General features: G+C 34.8%; 1 protein-coding gene across 2 annotated transcripts; it reads right to left on the minus strand.

Moving 5' to 3' along the window:
* Positions 1 to 210: 210 nt before the first annotated feature.
* On the minus strand, positions 211 to 15,748 carry LOC136030003 (uncharacterized). Of its 2 annotated transcripts, none has more exons than XM_065708612.1 (4): positions 15,545 to 15,748; positions 8,262 to 8,383; positions 5,479 to 5,615; positions 211 to 861 (listed from the first exon to the last, which is right to left on the minus strand). In XM_065708612.1, the coding sequence occupies exons 1-4, from the start codon at positions 15,711 to 15,713 to the stop codon at positions 639 to 641; spliced, it is 651 nt and encodes a 216-aa protein (XP_065564684.1). In that variant the 5' UTR covers positions 15,714 to 15,748; the 3' UTR covers positions 211 to 638. The 2 variants fall into 2 exon arrangements, with proteins under 2 accessions (XP_065564684.1, XP_065564685.1); XM_065708613.1 differs by lacking the exon at positions 15,545 to 15,748 and adding an exon at positions 9,655 to 9,746.
* Between the last annotated feature and the right edge of the window lie 2,603 nt (positions 15,749 to 18,351).

Below are 18,351 nucleotides of genomic sequence, written 5' to 3' on the forward strand. Positions count from 1 at the left end.
CTAAGAAACTTCAAGAAAAATTCCTTTGAATATCTTTCATTTAAAAAAAAAAATAACCGAGTATGTACAGTAAGCTTTTAATTATTATTAACGCAACTTTTGTTCATTGGGTGGTCAAATAAATATGAGTGTTGAAGAAAAATTCGATTTTTATCAGACCTTAGTTTTAATAAATTCCCTCCAAAAATAATCTAAATACAATTTCAATGATATAATTTAATGTGTACATTTTATTACCTTCTATTCAACTCACAAATATAAGAAAGAAAAAAAGAAACGCAGAATTTTTGCTAAAAAGGCCATTAGAAAAACAAATTAAGACAAAAAGCCCCACGAAAAACTAAATTTTTACAAGTCTATGAATATTTTACTTTCACCATATCCAAAAAAAGACTCCTTGAATATATATCTAAAAAAGGATACAAAAATAGAAGCGGAGGAAGAGGGAGCTTTAATTTAGTACCAACAGAGTTGTGACAAGTAGAGAGACGACATTTTCAACTCTGACCCAAAAATGAAGCAAATTAATATTTATTCAGATGAAGAAATTTTTTTCATTGGGAGAAGGAAAATTTAGGGGTCGATGCGAAACTCGATTTCAAACATAGATTAGCTTTTAAATATCCCTCATAAAATAATCATAAATATAATTTCAAATCTTCCTCATAACTCCATTCAATCAAATTCCATAACCGATTTAAAATATAATGCTTTGGCTCCTTGGCTGTGTCAAAATTGAAAGTCCTAAGCTCATTGCTTTCCATTCCTTTTCTTCTCACCACGTATCCTTTTATTGCACTCTCTTCAGGTGTCGTCACAATTTTACATCGGCTAAGTCCACGGAGAAAATCTAGTTGACTTCTACAAGAATCAATAACAATATTACTTTACAAATGTATATATAATTTTGTCCATATACAATAAGTAATACACATATAATTCTAAAATGATCAACAACTATGATATTAGAAGCGGATATAAGTTTATAAAAGTATTTTCTTTAAAAATAAAAGTAAAAAGTGATGTTATATCTTAAAAACAAGCACAAATATTATGTATATTACCGTGAATGTCCAAAATCTGGTTAATGTCGACATTCACCACTGAATGTCCGAAATTCCTTGGATTCAATTAGCTTTGCGGGTCAGCTTTTTCAGTTTTATGCCAGCTATGATGGTAAAAGTTAAACTTAGGTTAGATTATGTTAAATTTGACTATAAATATCAGAAATGGATTAAAAACCCTGAACTAACCAAAGCTGATCTACCTGTCATCATCAAACTTTGCATTAAATTAAGAAGTTGACTGGCAACGCTGACTAAATCCAAGGAGAAAAAAAGTATTTCGGACATTCACAAATTTCGGACAGTCACTCCTATTTCTAGCTATTTAAATAACTAATAATAAATAACTATATTACTAGTTATTTCTGATTGTGATTTCGGTTGGGCTTGTCATTTCATGTTCTACGTCTGATATGGCAAAATAATGGTGTCGCTTGTGTTTCCTAAACCTTAATTCTTCTTTCATTGGTAACGAAATTAGAGCTTAACCTGTGTTCTTTTAACAGCAATGTTTTAGAAAATGTTGGGAAAAATGGACATTAGAACCAAGACAAATGGACTTTTTTACACTAATCAATAACCCTTGACCAGCTGATCAAAACACGCGTCATCAGTTTTCTATAAAAAACTTTGTTCATGAGTTACATGATTGTAAAAACTTGGAGGGATTCACAATTTCATAGTTGAGCCACATTTCAAAAAAAGACAATCAGGTCACAACTCTGCGAATAAAAAAAGAAAAAAAAAACAAATTTCTTATCTGGAGCAAAAATAAGCCCTAACCTACCCCCTGCTTACTCTCTTCTCACTACCACCTTTTTTGCTGATAGTTAGGCAGGTAGCACCTTGTTTGAAGCGAAATTATACAAACATGTTCGATGTGTATTATTGTACAACATGGATTCTTGATCCTTCCAACATTTTTGTTTAGCAGAATCCATCCCAACCATTTTTGTTTAGCAGAACTCTAAAGTATGCAACAGATTGTTTGAGATAGGCGTACACAACGATTTTCAACCTAAATGATTGAGCCAAAGAATTGAATCAGGAGAATTCCGATCCCCCTTTCCCACTCTGAACTTTTTTAAATGAAAGTTAGGCATACTGCACCTTACTTCATATCGGAGATCGTGTAAATATTTCCAATCTATATAATTTGATAAGCAAAGTGGGCATGTAGCCCCTTCCCCTTCTGCTTCCACAAACCATGCTACGCTTTCGAATAGGCTCACTGACTATTTCTGCACAACAATGGAGTATACCACGGAGAAATAAAAACAGTTTACAAAAAGGAAGCTTAAGACTTCAAGGTCACCCACAAGAAAAGAAAGCTTCGACCCTCCTTAGAAAAAGTTATTCTGGAAAAATATGGCACTTTGGCGCCAAAAAAAAATGGTCTAGGCCTATTCCATTCTTTAAAGATCTATACCTCCTTTGTCCGCCCGCATCCTGAATATGCTTGTCCAGTTTGGCATCTTGGCATCTCCCGAAATGAATCAGAAAAAAACTATTTCTGTGCAACAAAGGAGCATACTACGGAGAAATAAAGACTATTTCTGCGCAACAATGGAGCATATCAAGGAGAAATAAAGATTATCTCTGCGCAACAATGGAGCATACCACGGAGAAATAAAGACAGAGTTTACAAAAAGGAAGTTTAAGACTTCAAGGTCACCCACAAAAAAAAAGAAAGCCTCGGCCCTCCTTAGAAAAAGTTATTCTGGAAAAATATGGCACTTTCCCACCAAAAGAAAAAACTGTTTCTAGGCCTATCCCATTCTTTAAAAATCTATACTTCCTTTGTCCGTCCGCATCTTGAATATGCTTGTCCAGTTTGGCATCCTGGCATCTCCCGAAATGAATCAGAAAAAAACTATTTCTGCGCAACAAAGGAGCATACTACGGAGAAATAAAGACTATTTCTGCGCAACAATGGAGCATATCAAGGAGAAATAAAGATTATCCCTGCGCAACAATGGAGCATACCACGGAGAAATAAAGACAGAGTTTACAAAAAGGAAGTTTAAGACTTCAAGGTCACCCCAAAAAAAAAGAAAGCCTCGGCCCTCCTTAGAAAAAGTTATTCTGGAAAAATATGGCACTTTGGCGCCAAAAAAAAATATAATGTTTTTAGGCACATCCCATTCTTTAAAGATCTATACTTCCTTTGTCCGCCCGCATCTTGAATATGCTTGTCCGGTTTGGCATCCTGGCATCTCCCAAAATGAATCAGAAAAATCAGAAAAAAAAAACTATTTCTGCGCGACAATGGAGCATACCACGTAGAAATAAAGACTATTTCTGCACAACAATGGAGCATATCACGGAGAAGTAAAGACAGAATTTACAAAAAGGAAGTTTAGCTCCATCACCTACGGTTGCAGCTACATCAAGTTGAAAACTTTTCATAATTAGAGCATTACCTTTGATAAGTTTTTAGCAAAATTTAAAGTAGCCCACATTGTCAGCTATATTGAGACTTTTCTAATTGCAAAATTTACTTTTCTTCTAATCATCTCTCTCGATTTTTACTGTGTCAGCGTTTTCACAGGCTTTATTTTTCGGCCTAATAATTATCTGTTAAACCATGGTCATATTTGGCAATGATGGATTTGCAACTTTATCTCGTTTGTTACGATAATTTTGGTTTCTGACATTTGTTTGAAGGTAACGCACATTTTTCTTCATCTCTAGGACACAGAGTGGCTGGTAAGCAAGTTTGTGAAACGCTTTCAAAAATAGGGAAGGGGTTCGAGACTCTATTTTTGACGGGTTTAGATACTAAGAAAACTCATTTCCCAAACCAAATCATTCTTGCCATCAAGTAAATGAGAAATAAATGGTATGTTTAATTTGTCGAGTCAAAGTAACAAAGAAAATAGCACAAATGGTGAGTCTTTTGAAATAACAAGACTAATTGGATGTCAGGGGAAAGACGAAAAATTTGGTTGTAAGTAGTAACAGCGTATTTTGAGGAACACATCATCATTTTCCTTAAAATAAAATTTTTCTTTGACCAAATTGTTTTAAAAGTTTCGAGGGAGCGACAGCTGCATTGTTTAATTGGTAGTAAATGAAAAACGGACACGTTGTTCAAATTTTTTTTCAACAAAGCCGAAATGGTGCAACGTTTTAATCTGCCAGGGGAACGTAAATCTCTTGGCAACATACGTGAATCTCACCGCATCTAGAGTACTCAACAGTAGCGAAACTTAAGTAGTATAAGTAAGTTAAGTAGGACACATCATAGCACGCAATGGTATATAATTATTCATTAATTTCGTAATAACTTCAGTCACTACTTGGCACGAAAAATTCATATTTATTTTTATGTATAATGAAACTAACAGGAAAAATCGGTTACAAAGCGACTTATTTTTTTAGCACCATAGTTGCCATTTTTTGTCTTTTCGCCTAATATTATTCATGATGCTCAATGTAAAATGAGTGACACAAAAATACAGATTGCTCTGCCAACAAACCGATATCGGTGGAAAAACACTTTTTTTATCTAGGTACTTAATTTTTATTGAAGCTAATACAAATATTTGTGTAGGTAACATATTTTGTGATGTAAAAGGTATTTAGCAAATTCAATTTAACCAAAACAAAGCCCTATACTGCAAAAAATACAAGCTTCTTACCTGGTCTCTACAAAAAACTGTTGAGCTGTATTCTTGCCCAAAGTTTATTTATTAGTCCGCCATAGTCAATACTACTTTTCATACAAACACCCTCCCTCCCTTTTCCACAAAAATACCTTTTTTCTAATTTAATTTTCGTCCGTTAGGGGCCACATCAAAAGCAGGTGGTTCCAAAATTGGACAGAAAGGGGTCGCAGGAATAGATCTTAATGGAAATATAAATAGATGAAGGTGGTAAAGGATGAAGCTTTGAATAGACTAGGTGGAGGAGTATGCGTAGCTGTGTTGGCCTCAGGTTGCTTGGGGCTACAGTGTATTATTAGTGTCAGTACTTTAACCTAGTTAGCACTTAAGGTCAGCAGTAAGTTAGGTTCAAGGCCCACACAAATATCCGAAAGTGCCCCTTCCAAATACATAATATCTCCAGCCCATAAGCAAAAGCAAAGCACATTTTACTCGTAAATTGAGATATTGTTCTCCTAAGAGTCACCTCGTAAGCCTTTATCCACAGTTTTATTCCAAAAGAAATAAAATAAGAAGAAGATAATAGCAGATGCAACGAATATATGAACAAGTATCATAAACTAACAAATTCAGGGTTCATAAACATTTATGTTGTCAAACAATCCAAATAGGCATTTAAAATTAGCAAAATTATAAGCCTTTTTGCAGTATTTATGAGGTTTTTTATGAAACAAGAGTCCCTGAAGGGTGGAGGGGGCACCTTATCTCCCTGACCACAGCACCAAAACATTACAGTTTATACTTACTTCTCAGACAAGGGGGCAGTTTCTCTATCATGAATTTCCTTGTGCAATGAGACAAGTTCTTTCTCTGCATCACCGATTTTTTCCTTACATATTGAAACTTTATTTGTTAATTCATCTTGTTGCGCTTTCAACTTTTCCTAGAAAGAGATACGCAAATATTGATAGCTTTTCAATAGGATTTACACTAAACCATAGTCACCAGCTTTCTTTTAAGCATAGATTCACAGATGCACAAAAGGATAGTAGGAAGGGGGGGGGGGTCACAAAAAATCTCTTAGTTGCACTGTAAAATTTCCAATAGCTTCCTTTCCAAGTCAAAGACGAAATAGGACCTTTACCAGAGCTTCAGCAAATACTATATGATTTTTACTGTATACTGTGCAGTCTGATTTCAATCCAGCCCCACCCTCAAGCTTGGCTTTAGACAATGTAGATATATACATAACATGCTTGGAAAACATTAGAAAAAATATCCTTCTTGCGTACAACATTCCCCAACACACATACAGAGCCTTATTTTTTCACTTATGCTTACTTGTGTTAAATTTTTCGTCTGCTTCTACCATATGACGTTTGGGACATTTTGTCGTTGTTTCTCAGTTTTAGAACAAAAAAAATCCAAATAATACACAGGACAATTTTTAAACCGAATTTGGATATTATAGGTTCATTCCACATTAAACGCTCATATATGGTACTTCTGATTAACTTTCCAACTTTCATGAGAATACTAAAAGGGAGTTTCTCTACAATATTTTGGCTGAAAGGCCAGTGGTGAAACTGAGAGCTGAAAGCAGTAGTAGTTACCAAAAACAACTTATTGCAGTAAAGAAAAAAGACGAAAACCTAAGGCCATATTATAAATATAAAGGACAAATGAAGTTTGTCCAAACAAAAGAAGGTATTGTAGGGATTCTGTTTTATCCAGCGTAGTACATTGATATATTTTCCTAGAGGTGATTATTTGAATAGAGGCATTTTTGATATTTTCTCTTTGTTTTAGAACTGTTTTCTTTTCTTTAATACTAGCGATGCCTTCACTGCGGTTACTATATGTTGTTTATGCGTTTTCTTTTTATTCTTGTATTGCCGTTGTGTTGCGACGAGCACTGAGGGCTCATCGTTTTGTGTGAAATAGATAAACAAATGAGTAAACACTTAGAACGTATGCATTATCTATACACCAGAGTTTCTTCTAAGAATGACACTAAAAAATCAGTTCATCTAATTTCATTTCTTTTTCATATCTTTTCATATTCATTTTAATACTTGTAAGTTACCTGAAATATTATTTTTCGAAAGTCACCTACTCCGAGGAGCTTTCCAAAATATAAAGGTTGGTCAGAGTTCACTTGGTTCCACAGCTTAAATTGTTCCCAGGGGTTAAACAAAACTCTTTAGTGAATTTTAGGCTTCTAGCCAAGAATTGCTTAGAGTTGACTATCCAATGTAGATTAAACCGCTAAAGGGCTTAATCATTCTTTCCTTCGTACTTATTGCTTTTAATGACCTAAACTATCTAAACTTATCACCATATTTTAAGTGATAGTTGATAAATGACAAAAGCCCTGCCTACTCCCGAGAGCAATCCCGTCATTTTGACAGTTTTTATTTCTTCGTTGTTTGTACCTTTATAATATTCATATTAAAAATAATAATAATTTATTCGTAAAAAGCCAGCAAGGGCGAGGACAAACTAGTCAAAAAAGAGATCAATAACCAACATCACTTGATATCAAGTAAATAAATACAGAACATCATGAACCTACAGGAAAAGAGTGCAACTCACAAAAGAGTGTACAAAAAACACCCAAACCTGTTGACAAAGAAACAGTGCAGTCACATCCATTAACATTCAAATAACAAAAACGGGGATGTAGTAGGTTGTACCCAGGATGAAGGAATTGGATGTAAAATCCAGTAGAAAAAATAATTTTATGTATATATATATATATATATATATATATATATATATATATATATTTATTCAATAAAAGATGTTCAATTGAAATCTTTGGTAGTGCTTAAAAATAAACGCTGATATTTTCGTACATCTGAAGCTTTTAGAACTTTATACGAAATATGTCAAGCATTATCATTTGGTATTACCTTACTGTTTGTGCCTTGTCACACCCATCAACAAAAACGTTAATACATACAAAAGACCGAAAGTATGTACAAATATATTGAATGATATATAAGCTGTAACCACAGACACATTAATTTAAGTAGACTACAGACAGTATGTGTTTTAGGCAAACTTTGTGTCCTTTTCTTTCATGCCACAAGCAAAGGCTTCCTAATGCATTGGAAGCTGGTAAAACAGGTTATTTAGGCATGCCTGCTCATGACTGCTCAGGTACAGCATTATTTTTACTATGCTACCTAGTATTTATTTAGATGATAAATCTGTGGCTGTTAAAAAAAATGAAATACAAAGTTTTTAATTGAAATTGTATATACAGGAGCCAAAGTAAGAAGTGTCTACTGACTTTCTGAGAAATTTAATTTTAAAAAAAGTTGAAAGTTAGACCTAAAAATTTACTTCAGGATATCAAACCCTTTTAAGGTTGGATTTTCTACCTTGGAAAGATCTAAAAAACTGGGCACTTTGGCTTGGAAGGATTCTGGAAGTTTGGGAATTTATCCTCGATTTCACCCAACTTCTAAAAAAATATTTTAAAAATCCGTTCCTTAAACCACAAGAGCAAAATTTCTACAAAAAGGCATTGAAAAACAAAACTAACAAGAAGGGAATACAACCAAACAAAATTAAAACATACTAAAGTTTGCTTCAAAAGTACTATTTCTTCTTCTTCTTTTTTCACAGATGATTTCTCCTTTTCAACAGCAACTCTTGTCTCTTCAAGTTGTCTATGAAGGTTTTCATCCTCCTTTTGCTTAGCTTCAATAAAAAAAAAAAAACAAAGTAGAACAAAAATAAAGCAAGACAAGGCTAATTTTACATCAATACTTATACCAAACCTACACTATGTTCAAGCAGTTTAGTTATTAACAATTTTTAATTAGGTAATACATCCTAAAAAGAAAAAAAAATATTTCCCTACATTTCTTGTCAGCAATATAGAAAGTTATTATTATATTATTGAAATCAATGTGAAACGGTTCCTAATATTGTCTCGTGTTAGACAAGAGTGTGTCATAGCGACACTGCCGCTTGTCATTAGCGTGACCAAGGACTATATACTGAGACAAATCTATTCTGGTTTCTCCACTATTTGACATGTCAACATTTTTACTTCTGACAGTCAATATATCTAAATATCAAAATTGTTTTTCTGCTGATCCACCTAAATTAATGAATATATCTCTTCTTGCTGTCATGAATATTGGCAACCATATGCGACAGAATTCATTTGACGGGTAGAGGGAGGTAGGCAACAATGCTGTCAAGTGACAAACATTTCGCAAGTAATACTATTTGGGAAAGAACAATTTTTGTTCAGTTTAAATTGAACAATAGTTTATTATTAATAGAAGAAATTTCAAGAATTTCAAAAAATAGCCTGAATCCATAGATGCCAGAAGAGGGTGAAGCAGTACCCCTACCCCACCCAGTGGAAAAAGGAAACTAAAAAGTTATTTTCACAAAATTTTGCAATTTCTGAAACCTGCAAATCTATCTATACAAGAAATTGCATGAGTTCTCATATGGGTGAATAAAATTTGAACTGTTGAAAAATCGTTGAGTACAGACTTCGCAGGCATAAGGTTTTTCTCCTGTATAAATTCTCATATGCCTTGATAATTGATATATGATAGAAAATTCGTTTATGGCTATACGAATGTCGTCACAAATAGTTGGAGTAGTTAAAATAAATTTTTTTGAAGATCAGTTATCTCTGCTACTTACCTTCAATGAACTTGCACAGACTGTGCATTAGAAATAAAAAGTTGAAAAATTGATCTACAGTGCACACAAGGCCCAAGGAAAGTGTTTTGAGCCTTGTAACATTGCTAATTCCCAGTCTACAAGGTTTTAAGAAATATCAAATTATGTGTTAAGTTTGGAAAAGAAATTCTATCCTACTTAAATATTGGAATTATGTTTCTAAACCTAGTCAAAAAAGTAGGCTCAAACCAGACTTAAAAGAAAAAATATTTTTCCGAAGTTAAGACTATGCCTATATCCAACAAGATAAAGTGATGTGGAACCTCCTGTATAAAATCTTCCTGGTGGTGTTTTGAGGTTACAGTCTGACATCACAGTTTAGCCTTTATTCAGCATGAATCCAGTCTTCATGAATTTCTTCCTTGATGGCTTCTAGGGTTTAAAAGTGGGAGTGTGGCTTCAGGCAGGCTGTTACGGAGTGGGACAGAATAGACCGAGAAGCCGTTGACCTAGTACAATGGGGAACCTCCAGATTTCTCGTTTATCCTCTTCGGGTAGCTGAGAGGGACAGGGAGAAGACATGATTTAATAGGTCACTTTCCAGCAGCTTACTTACAGGCTGTTATTATGTCTCCTCTTTTCCTACAATATCCTAAAACAGGGAGAAAAATGTCTAAGGTCTCTTATACCGTTTTCTAAGCCTTAGAGACAGGGAAAAAGCAGGGAGAGGAGTTTGAAACACCTTCACAGGGCACTATTTAGGTTCTAAACTCATTCCAGGAATGATTTTAGAGCCTACTTTGTATAAACATTGTGTATTTACAACTTTGTGTAAATATTTAACACAAAGTTGAAGGTTTTGGGCTCAATATCAAAGCCAACAGGACATAGCAGGAAGGCCTGAATATATGCTCTATTCCATGTATAACAATAGCCTTAAGGGGCAATTGGAGACTCTGCTTGAATTCCCTTGGCACTTCCTGAGGTATAGGAGGATTGAAGGCATAAAACCTTATAGAAAATGGTCTGCATTTCATCAGCTACAAATAATTTACCAACCAGAAACTAGTCTGAGATGTCTACTTAGCCAACCTAAAAACACTACAAATGGACAGCTCCTATACTACAGGTTTTACACAGGCCTAAAGAGAGCAAATTTTTAAGACTGGTGAACAGGAAGAAGTAATCTATTTCAAACAGTTCGTTGTAACAAACTGTAGTAAGGAGCGACCCGGCTCAATAGTAAACGAAACTCTACAAAACGGAATTTTGATGCTAAAAGATACATCAAAAGAATCGGATTTTTATACTGATTTTAAATATATAAGTTTCATCAAATTTAGTTTTTGTCATCAAAAGTTACGAGCCTGAGAAAATTTGCCTCATTTTGGAAAATAGAGGAAACACCCTGTAAAAGTCATAGAATCTTAACGAAAATCACATCATCGCATTCAGCGTCTCAGAGAACCCTATAATAAAAATTTCAAGCTCCTATCTACAAAAATGTGGAATTTTGTATTTTTTGCCAGAAGACAGATCACGGGTACGTGTTTATTTGTTTTCTTTTTTTCCCCAGGGATCATCGTATTGACCAAGTGGTCCTAAAATGTCGCAAGAGGGCTCATTCTAACGGAAATGAAAAGTTCTAGTGCCCTTTTTAAGTGACCAAAAAAATGGAGGGCACCTAGGCCCCCTCCCACGCTAATTTTTAACCCAAAGTCAACGGATCAAAATTTTAAGATAGCCGTTTTGTTCCGCATAGTCGAAAACCATAATAACTATGTCTTTGGGGATGACTTACTCCCCCACAGTCCCTGGGGAGGGGCTGCAAGTTACAAACTTTGACCAGTGTTTACATACAGTAATGATTATTGGGAAGCGTACAGACGTCTTCAGTGGGATTTTTTTTGGTTTAGGGGTGAGGTTGAGGGGAGGGGGCTATGTGGGAGGATCTTTCCTTGGAGGAATGTGTCCCGGGGGAAGAGAAATTCATGAAAAGGGCGTGGGATTTTCTAGCATTACTATAAAAAAAACAATGACAAAATAAACACGAAAAAGTTTTTTCAATTGAAAGTAAGGAGTACCATTAAAACTTAAAACGAACAGAGATTATTACGCATATGAGGGGTTCTAAAAATACTTTAGCATAAAGAGCGAGGTATTTAGGAGAAGATAAATACCTTGCTCTTTATGCTAAAGTATTTTTAGTAATTTAAACTATTTATTCTACGGCCTTTCTGATTCAGGGGTTATTCTTAAAGAATTGGGACAAAACTTAAGATTTAGTGTAAAGAGCGAGGTATTAACGAGGGGACAAACCCCCTCATATACATAATAAAAATATAAGAATATAAAAGTTTGTAACGTAAGTTAATTCTTAAGTTACGTATATTTTTTACTAATAAAAACGTTTGTTAAAAATTAAAAGTTCTAGTTGCCTTTTTAAGTAACCGAAAAGTTGGAGGGCAACAGGGCTCCTTCCCCACCCCTTATTTCTCAAAATCGTCTGATCAAAACTAAGATTAAAAAACGTTCAGAAATTAAATAAAAAAAAATAGTTTTTTTAACTGAAAGTAAGGAGTGACATTAAAACTTAAAACGAACAGAAATTACTCCGTATATGAAATGGGTTGTCCACTCCACAATCCCTCGCTCTTTACGCTAAACTTTGACTCTTTGCCACAGTTCTACTTTTTAAAACAATTAAAAACTTTAGCGTAAAGAGCGAGGGATTGCGGAGGGGACAACCCATTTCATATACGGAGTAATTTCTGTTCGTTTTAAGTTTTAATGTCGCTCCTTACTTTCAGTTAAAAAAATTAGTTTTTTGTACATTTAATCTCTTCAAAAGGAAACATTGTAATAATAAAAGAGTAAAGTAATACCATTTGATTCCCAAACCAATACTTTTTCTAATTAGGCCAATACTACTACTACTGCTACTAACAACTCACCACAGCAACAAACTGCCTGAGGCCAACAAAGCTACGCACGCTCCTCCACCATCCCAATCTATTCAAAGCTCTTTACACCCTCCCAGTAATGTTACATGAATCAATCAATTTATTAATCCAGACACCTAGAATAGAGTACATAATTTTAACCATTCTGAAACCCCTGATAGAGTATATCTGAGTGATTCCGATGTTGTACCACTGCAGGAAGTTGTCTACCTTGGTTTACCTATAGGTAAATCCCTAAAATCAACTCAGAATTATTCCCTTAACCGAACGTAACATCCATAGCACATTTGCTGGTGCAGTTGGATCATAGCTGAATCTTGGTAAACACCACCTTGCAAAAGTATATAATGCTGTTTCTCTCCCTCATGTTCTATAGCAGGCTCCTTTATGGGACAATTTTTACCCAATTAGATAAAATAGAAATCAGGAAGGCTTATTTCAAATATTTAAAGTTCTTTATTTGGGTTCCTCCTTGGACTAGGAATGGTCGACTGCAGGAGAGATATAGCTCGTTATATCCTGTCAATGCTGCAGGTGAGCTTTTTTCCAAGCTTACAGATTATCCATTGAACCACCCTTGGGAGTATTTTTTGTTTTAATGTTAGCTTGCTTATTTTTTTACTGGGTTATTATTAAAGGTTGAAAGGGCAGGGGAATCAATCTTGGAAACAGGGGTTTGGTATGGCTTTATTGCCAAACCGGGTACACAGGAAGGTTCTTCTCTCTGATAGGCTAGTGAGGTAGAAATGCTTAAGAAGAAAATGATATGGGAGTTTAACTTGACTATAGATAATTCTTAATACTTGCTTCTGAACTGACTCTATTGAATAAGATTGGGAAGTAGTTAAGCGAAAATGCCAAACCAGACAAGAATATTCACAAACAAGGCAAATGAAACTTGTGTATATTCTGAAAAGGTGGAATACAGGGCAAGAAAACTTGAAAAAAATTAAGCATAGAAACAACCAAATTAGCTTGCTTTGTGATGTTAGCAACATGAACCTCCCACTTCAGATCACTCGAGATAGGATACCAAGGCGTTTGCACTGCTGGTAAAATAAAAATGGACTAGTTTTGGGCATCAAGCCATGGCTAATTGTAGAAAAAGCCAAGACAGATAGTCCAATTGAGTGAGAAGCAAACCTGGCATTAATCCCCGCCTCATTAGAATTGAATAAAAATGTTCATTTGTTAATAGATATGTCAATGGACATCTCTGGAGGGATTGGTTGCTTGAACGAAGGTGTAGTCTTCAAGAAACAGATAGTCATGACATTTGACTTTTTGGCACTCACAGTCATGTTGGCCTGTCCAGCGTCACTGGAAATATCTTCCATGATTTCCATGGCTGAGCTCTTCAAGTTTTTCTGGCATTTTTCCAGTGAGGACGTGTTGTTGAAAAATTTCCAGTGGTCAGGGTGTTCAGTAGCAAGTCCATTTATCATAATCAGGAACAGGATCAGGCCAAAGAGGGTACCCTGGGGCACACCTCAGTAAACTGGAAGGAAATCCGAATAGACATTTTTATGCTTTACACACTGATTTACACTGGAATATTCAACTAAAACATTGTGGCTAATTGGATCAAAAGCTTTTTGGAGGTCTATTAGAAGTAGATTTATCCATACATCAGGGTTTTCCATACTTTTATATATTGTATCCAGTAAGCTAACAAGGTAATGAGTAGTAGAAAGGCCACGTTGATTACCAAATTGCTTTGGGTCAATAAGTTCTTCAATTTTTTATCTGAGCCAATCAGTCAGAAAGAAAATTTTGCAGAAATTAAGCTTAAAATTTTCCTGAGAAATAAATCTTACTTAAAAAAAGAAGAAAAACTGAGAATCTCTCAGTATTTTATCTAAAAGCAAAACTTTTGGCAAGGGATCACATTGAAACTGGAGTATACTAGGTTGAAACCATAGGGGGCTTAAAACTATGGCTAATTTTGCAAAAGAAAAATAGTTTTCAGATTTTTGCATTTTTTTTTCCCAATTCTTCTTCGGATTGTTAGAGCAAAGGCTTCTCTAAGTGGCGAATGAATTGTTTATTTCTCAGGTATGCTATATAGCATTCTTCTAGAAAATCTGACACCAAGTCAAACTTATATGCAGCAAATGGGCCCTTCTCCCTCCGTGAAGAACTGTCATTTTGATGGGTTTTCAGTTGTATTGGTATTATATTCCTTATCTTTATACAACTCACTTGTAAAATTCTAGTTAATTGACTTCTTGCTATCTCAGAAAGGGTTTAGGTTAGGAAAATGAAACTTTCAGGGATGGGTCTACAGGCTATAGTATGTCCTGGGAAGGTATTTTAAAGTACCCACCTCCACTCCTTCTCCTTCTAGAGGGCCCTGAAATTTGCCTACATGACAGGTCTATACCTAATGAAATTTTCACGAAACAACATTTTACCTTAATTTTCAGTTACTAGTTGCTTTTTGTCTGTCTTTAGTTCTGAAAATGCAATTCCTGTTATTTCAGTAGAATTTTGAGCCATATCAAGGTTTTTTTTTCAAAATTTAGGAAATGTATTTGCATATCTTTAAAACCTTATAAAATGGAATTGAGCAAAGTTATGAAGCTGAAAACAATTTTGTTGTACTTCAATTAAGCAGAAGATTTATTTTACAAGGTTTCACTTTTATAAAACACATATTTTAAAGGTCATCAAAGGTCAGGGCCCTCTAGAGGGAGAAGGAGTGGAAGTAGTTTCTTCAAAATACCTTCCCATGACATACTTTAGTCTGTATATTCATCCCTGAAAGTTTCATTTTCCTAACCTAAACCCTTTCTGAGATAGCAAGAAGTCAATTAACTAGAATTTTACCAATGGGTAAAATTATAGTTAATTGACTTCTTGCTATCTCAGAAAGGGTGACATACTTTAGTCTGTAGATTCATCCCTGAAAGTTTCATTTTCCTATCCTAAACCCTTTCTGAGATAGCAAGAAATCAATTAACTAGAATTTTACCCATTTTCCTAATCTAAACCCTTTCTGAGATAGCAAGAAGTCAATAAACTAGAATTTTACCTTTTTTATATACACAGCCTAGTGCTACATCTGACACCAATAGGTGATGAAGGTGGCAGTTTTGTCATGTTAGCTAGCAATCATTGACCTATATTTAAGAAGTGTGAATTGAAAGTTGAATTAAATTAATCTTCTATTGTTGTAGCAATTTTTTCAGATGAGCCCATGGAAAATTGAAACTGAATAGGCCTTGTCTATACATTAGACCTAGCTCACCTTTCTGCCTTAATAGAAGGGCTGATTCCCATCTTTTGCATATATCAGCATACATTAATTCATAATTTGCACTGGCTTTCAACTGCGGTTTAAGATTCTTTTCTGTTTCATGTAGATATTCAAAAGCTTTCTTTATACAAGGGCCATAAAATTCTTTTGAATCAGCCATGATACATCAGTTCGAATTTTGAATGTGTGATATACAGTAGCGCTATCTGGAATATTTGGAACTCTGGGGTATGTAGCTGTCTGTACTGGCTAAAAAGTTAATTTTTTTTATAAGGAAAGTTCATTCAAGTTCATTCCTTGCTTTCTAGGTTTTATGAAGGAATGCTGTGTATTTCAAATCACTAAAAGAATAGATAAAATTTTTTAGGTTTTATTGAAGAATTATTCCTTCCCTGCCAAACTAAGTCGAGAGACGGAAAGGAATCTGTAACAAATTCGTATCAATAGCAAGTTCTGTGAATTGTGCTTAAAAATGAGCAATCAATGGTTTCCGAATTTGCTTGGTGTCTCAATGAAACTGTAACAAACTCATATTAATAGCAAGTCCTGTGAATTGTGCTCACAATTGACCAATCAAACGCTTGGACCTTGTGCCTTTGTTTCAATGGTTTCCCAATTTGCTAGGTGTTTCAAAGATGGAACATGACTAAATGCACAAATATCAGTTTCTGTTTTAAAGTGACCCGGTATGCCGCGAAGTGACAAAATGTTTGGAATTTAGACGATTACAAAGTACACTTTACTTAAAAGGTCTTCCTTCATAAAATGACCTTACAATGTCATGTATTAGCAAAAGATTGGAACTGCTTGGATCTATGATAGTTTGTAAGGGCCACAACAATTTTGATGTCTTTTGAATTTTGCTTTCTGTGAAACTGGAGGTAAAGTAACTTCAATCGTTATTCTTGATTTAAAACATAGACGAAAACTTTAGCACAGATCACCAATTCCAAAAAGATTTGAACTACTTGGATCTATGGTAGCTTTGAAAAATCCATAACAGTTTTTTTTTTTTTTATTTTGTATACTATGCATGCTGAAAACTGGCAGGAAAAATACCTTCAATCTTTAAAATTTGTCTCAAAACACAGGTGAAAACTTCAGCACAGATTATCGATTCTAAATTAAGGAAAGTTTCTAAGAAGCTTAGAGTTGAAAGAATTTTCTTGAACTCTTATAACAAGGCCATATTTTGTTTATTGTGTTCCTCACTATTATACTTGGGAAAGAAGGATGAATAATAAAACAGGTTGAAACAATGTAAAACAGGAAATTTGGCAAGTGAATAACTTATTTTAGATCAAAAACCGACTCTAATTTTTTGGTTGAGCCGCTTTGGCGAAACTACAAAAATGCAAAGTTTACGAATTTGACATTTTATAATAGCTGCTATAGAAAATTCACTTGGATTTTGAAAGTAAAGAGAAGAGTAAAATTTATCTTAGGCGAAATTTAACCGAATCCTCGACTTTTTATTCAAACTTTCAGAATGAGTTTAGATTATGATTGAATAACTAAATTTGTTAATAAGTTAGTTCCTTTGCAGAATTCACAGTTTTTACTACTGAATTTTAGACCTTCTCAATCGGATCATGGAATCCATATTGAAATAGCATTGAAATTTCGGAAAATCTGAGCTGAGTCGTTCCTTGGGGGGATCAACCGGAGTAGTTACCATGGGCTCCGAGGCTTTGGCAAAACTTTGGCTGGGGAATTGCCCCCTATGATCCAGCTTTTCACTTTGGCTCGGGTTTTTTTTTCTTATATTTGACTCGAGAAGGGGGGGGGGGAGGAGATGCAATTACATTGCCCCGAGCACCACCTACTCCGGAAACGCCTCTGTTTCTGAAATTATGTTGTAGCAACTTTGTTTTTTCCTCAGATTCAGCACGGGTTTGGAGTTTTGGTCCAAATTTTACCATACTAAAAGATTTGGCCTGCTGCATCCCATCCTCCGTTGTGACGCCCCTGCTTGCAAGAAAGGATATAAGAAGGAACATCCACTTGATTTGACATGAATTAGGGCTTGCACTGTTCAAATGTTATCCTAATGAAGGTCTCCAAACTGGGTCTAATTTAAATGCTATAAGGTGTTTGCTAGACGCTGTTGTTCATTCTTTTTCTTCCTCATCCCCAAACACACTGAGTCCTCAGCTGCTTCTGTGTTCTGCATTATACACATAACAAAAATGCATTCACCATTGTGACACACGCTAGGTTGAAAAGTAAGATACTTTAATTACTGGGTTACATTGAATGCAATGACAAGTCTCATGAAAACACTGACAAGGAGGGTTGCGAAAGCTAGCGTTTATTGAATTAAAAGAGATAGAAAAAAGTCTGAGATAATATGTTGTTGTTTCTGTCGGGTTCTCCAGCAATTTACGATATTCATTATGTTGTACGTGCTGGAGGGGTAATTCCCTTCCGATCACTTTGTTATTTAAAAAGGGAGCTAGAACTATCGGTTATTAGTTCAATGACCCCACTTCCAAGTTTACACGACTATCATTTCTATAAATCTTATATACCCTAGGGCATATCTTACAAACCTTGCCTTGAAATCTGTGGAGGGTTTTCATTCTCAAAGACATAATTTTCAGATCTTTCAACTACCCTGAACAAAATGGCTATCTCAAAATTTGGATCGGATTTGTTTGGGAAAATTACGGGTGCAAGGAGGGGGTGTTGATGGTTACCCTCCAATCACTTTCGACTATCAAAAGGGCACTAGAACTTGCAATTTTCCATGGAATGAGTCCCTTCTGAAGTTTCTATGATAACTCCTTCTATACAAA

This window comes from Artemia franciscana, chromosome 8 (genome assembly GCF_032884065.1).
Source record: "Artemia franciscana chromosome 8, ASM3288406v1, whole genome shotgun sequence".
Taxonomy (NCBI): domain Eukaryota; kingdom Metazoa; phylum Arthropoda; class Branchiopoda; order Anostraca; family Artemiidae; genus Artemia; species Artemia franciscana.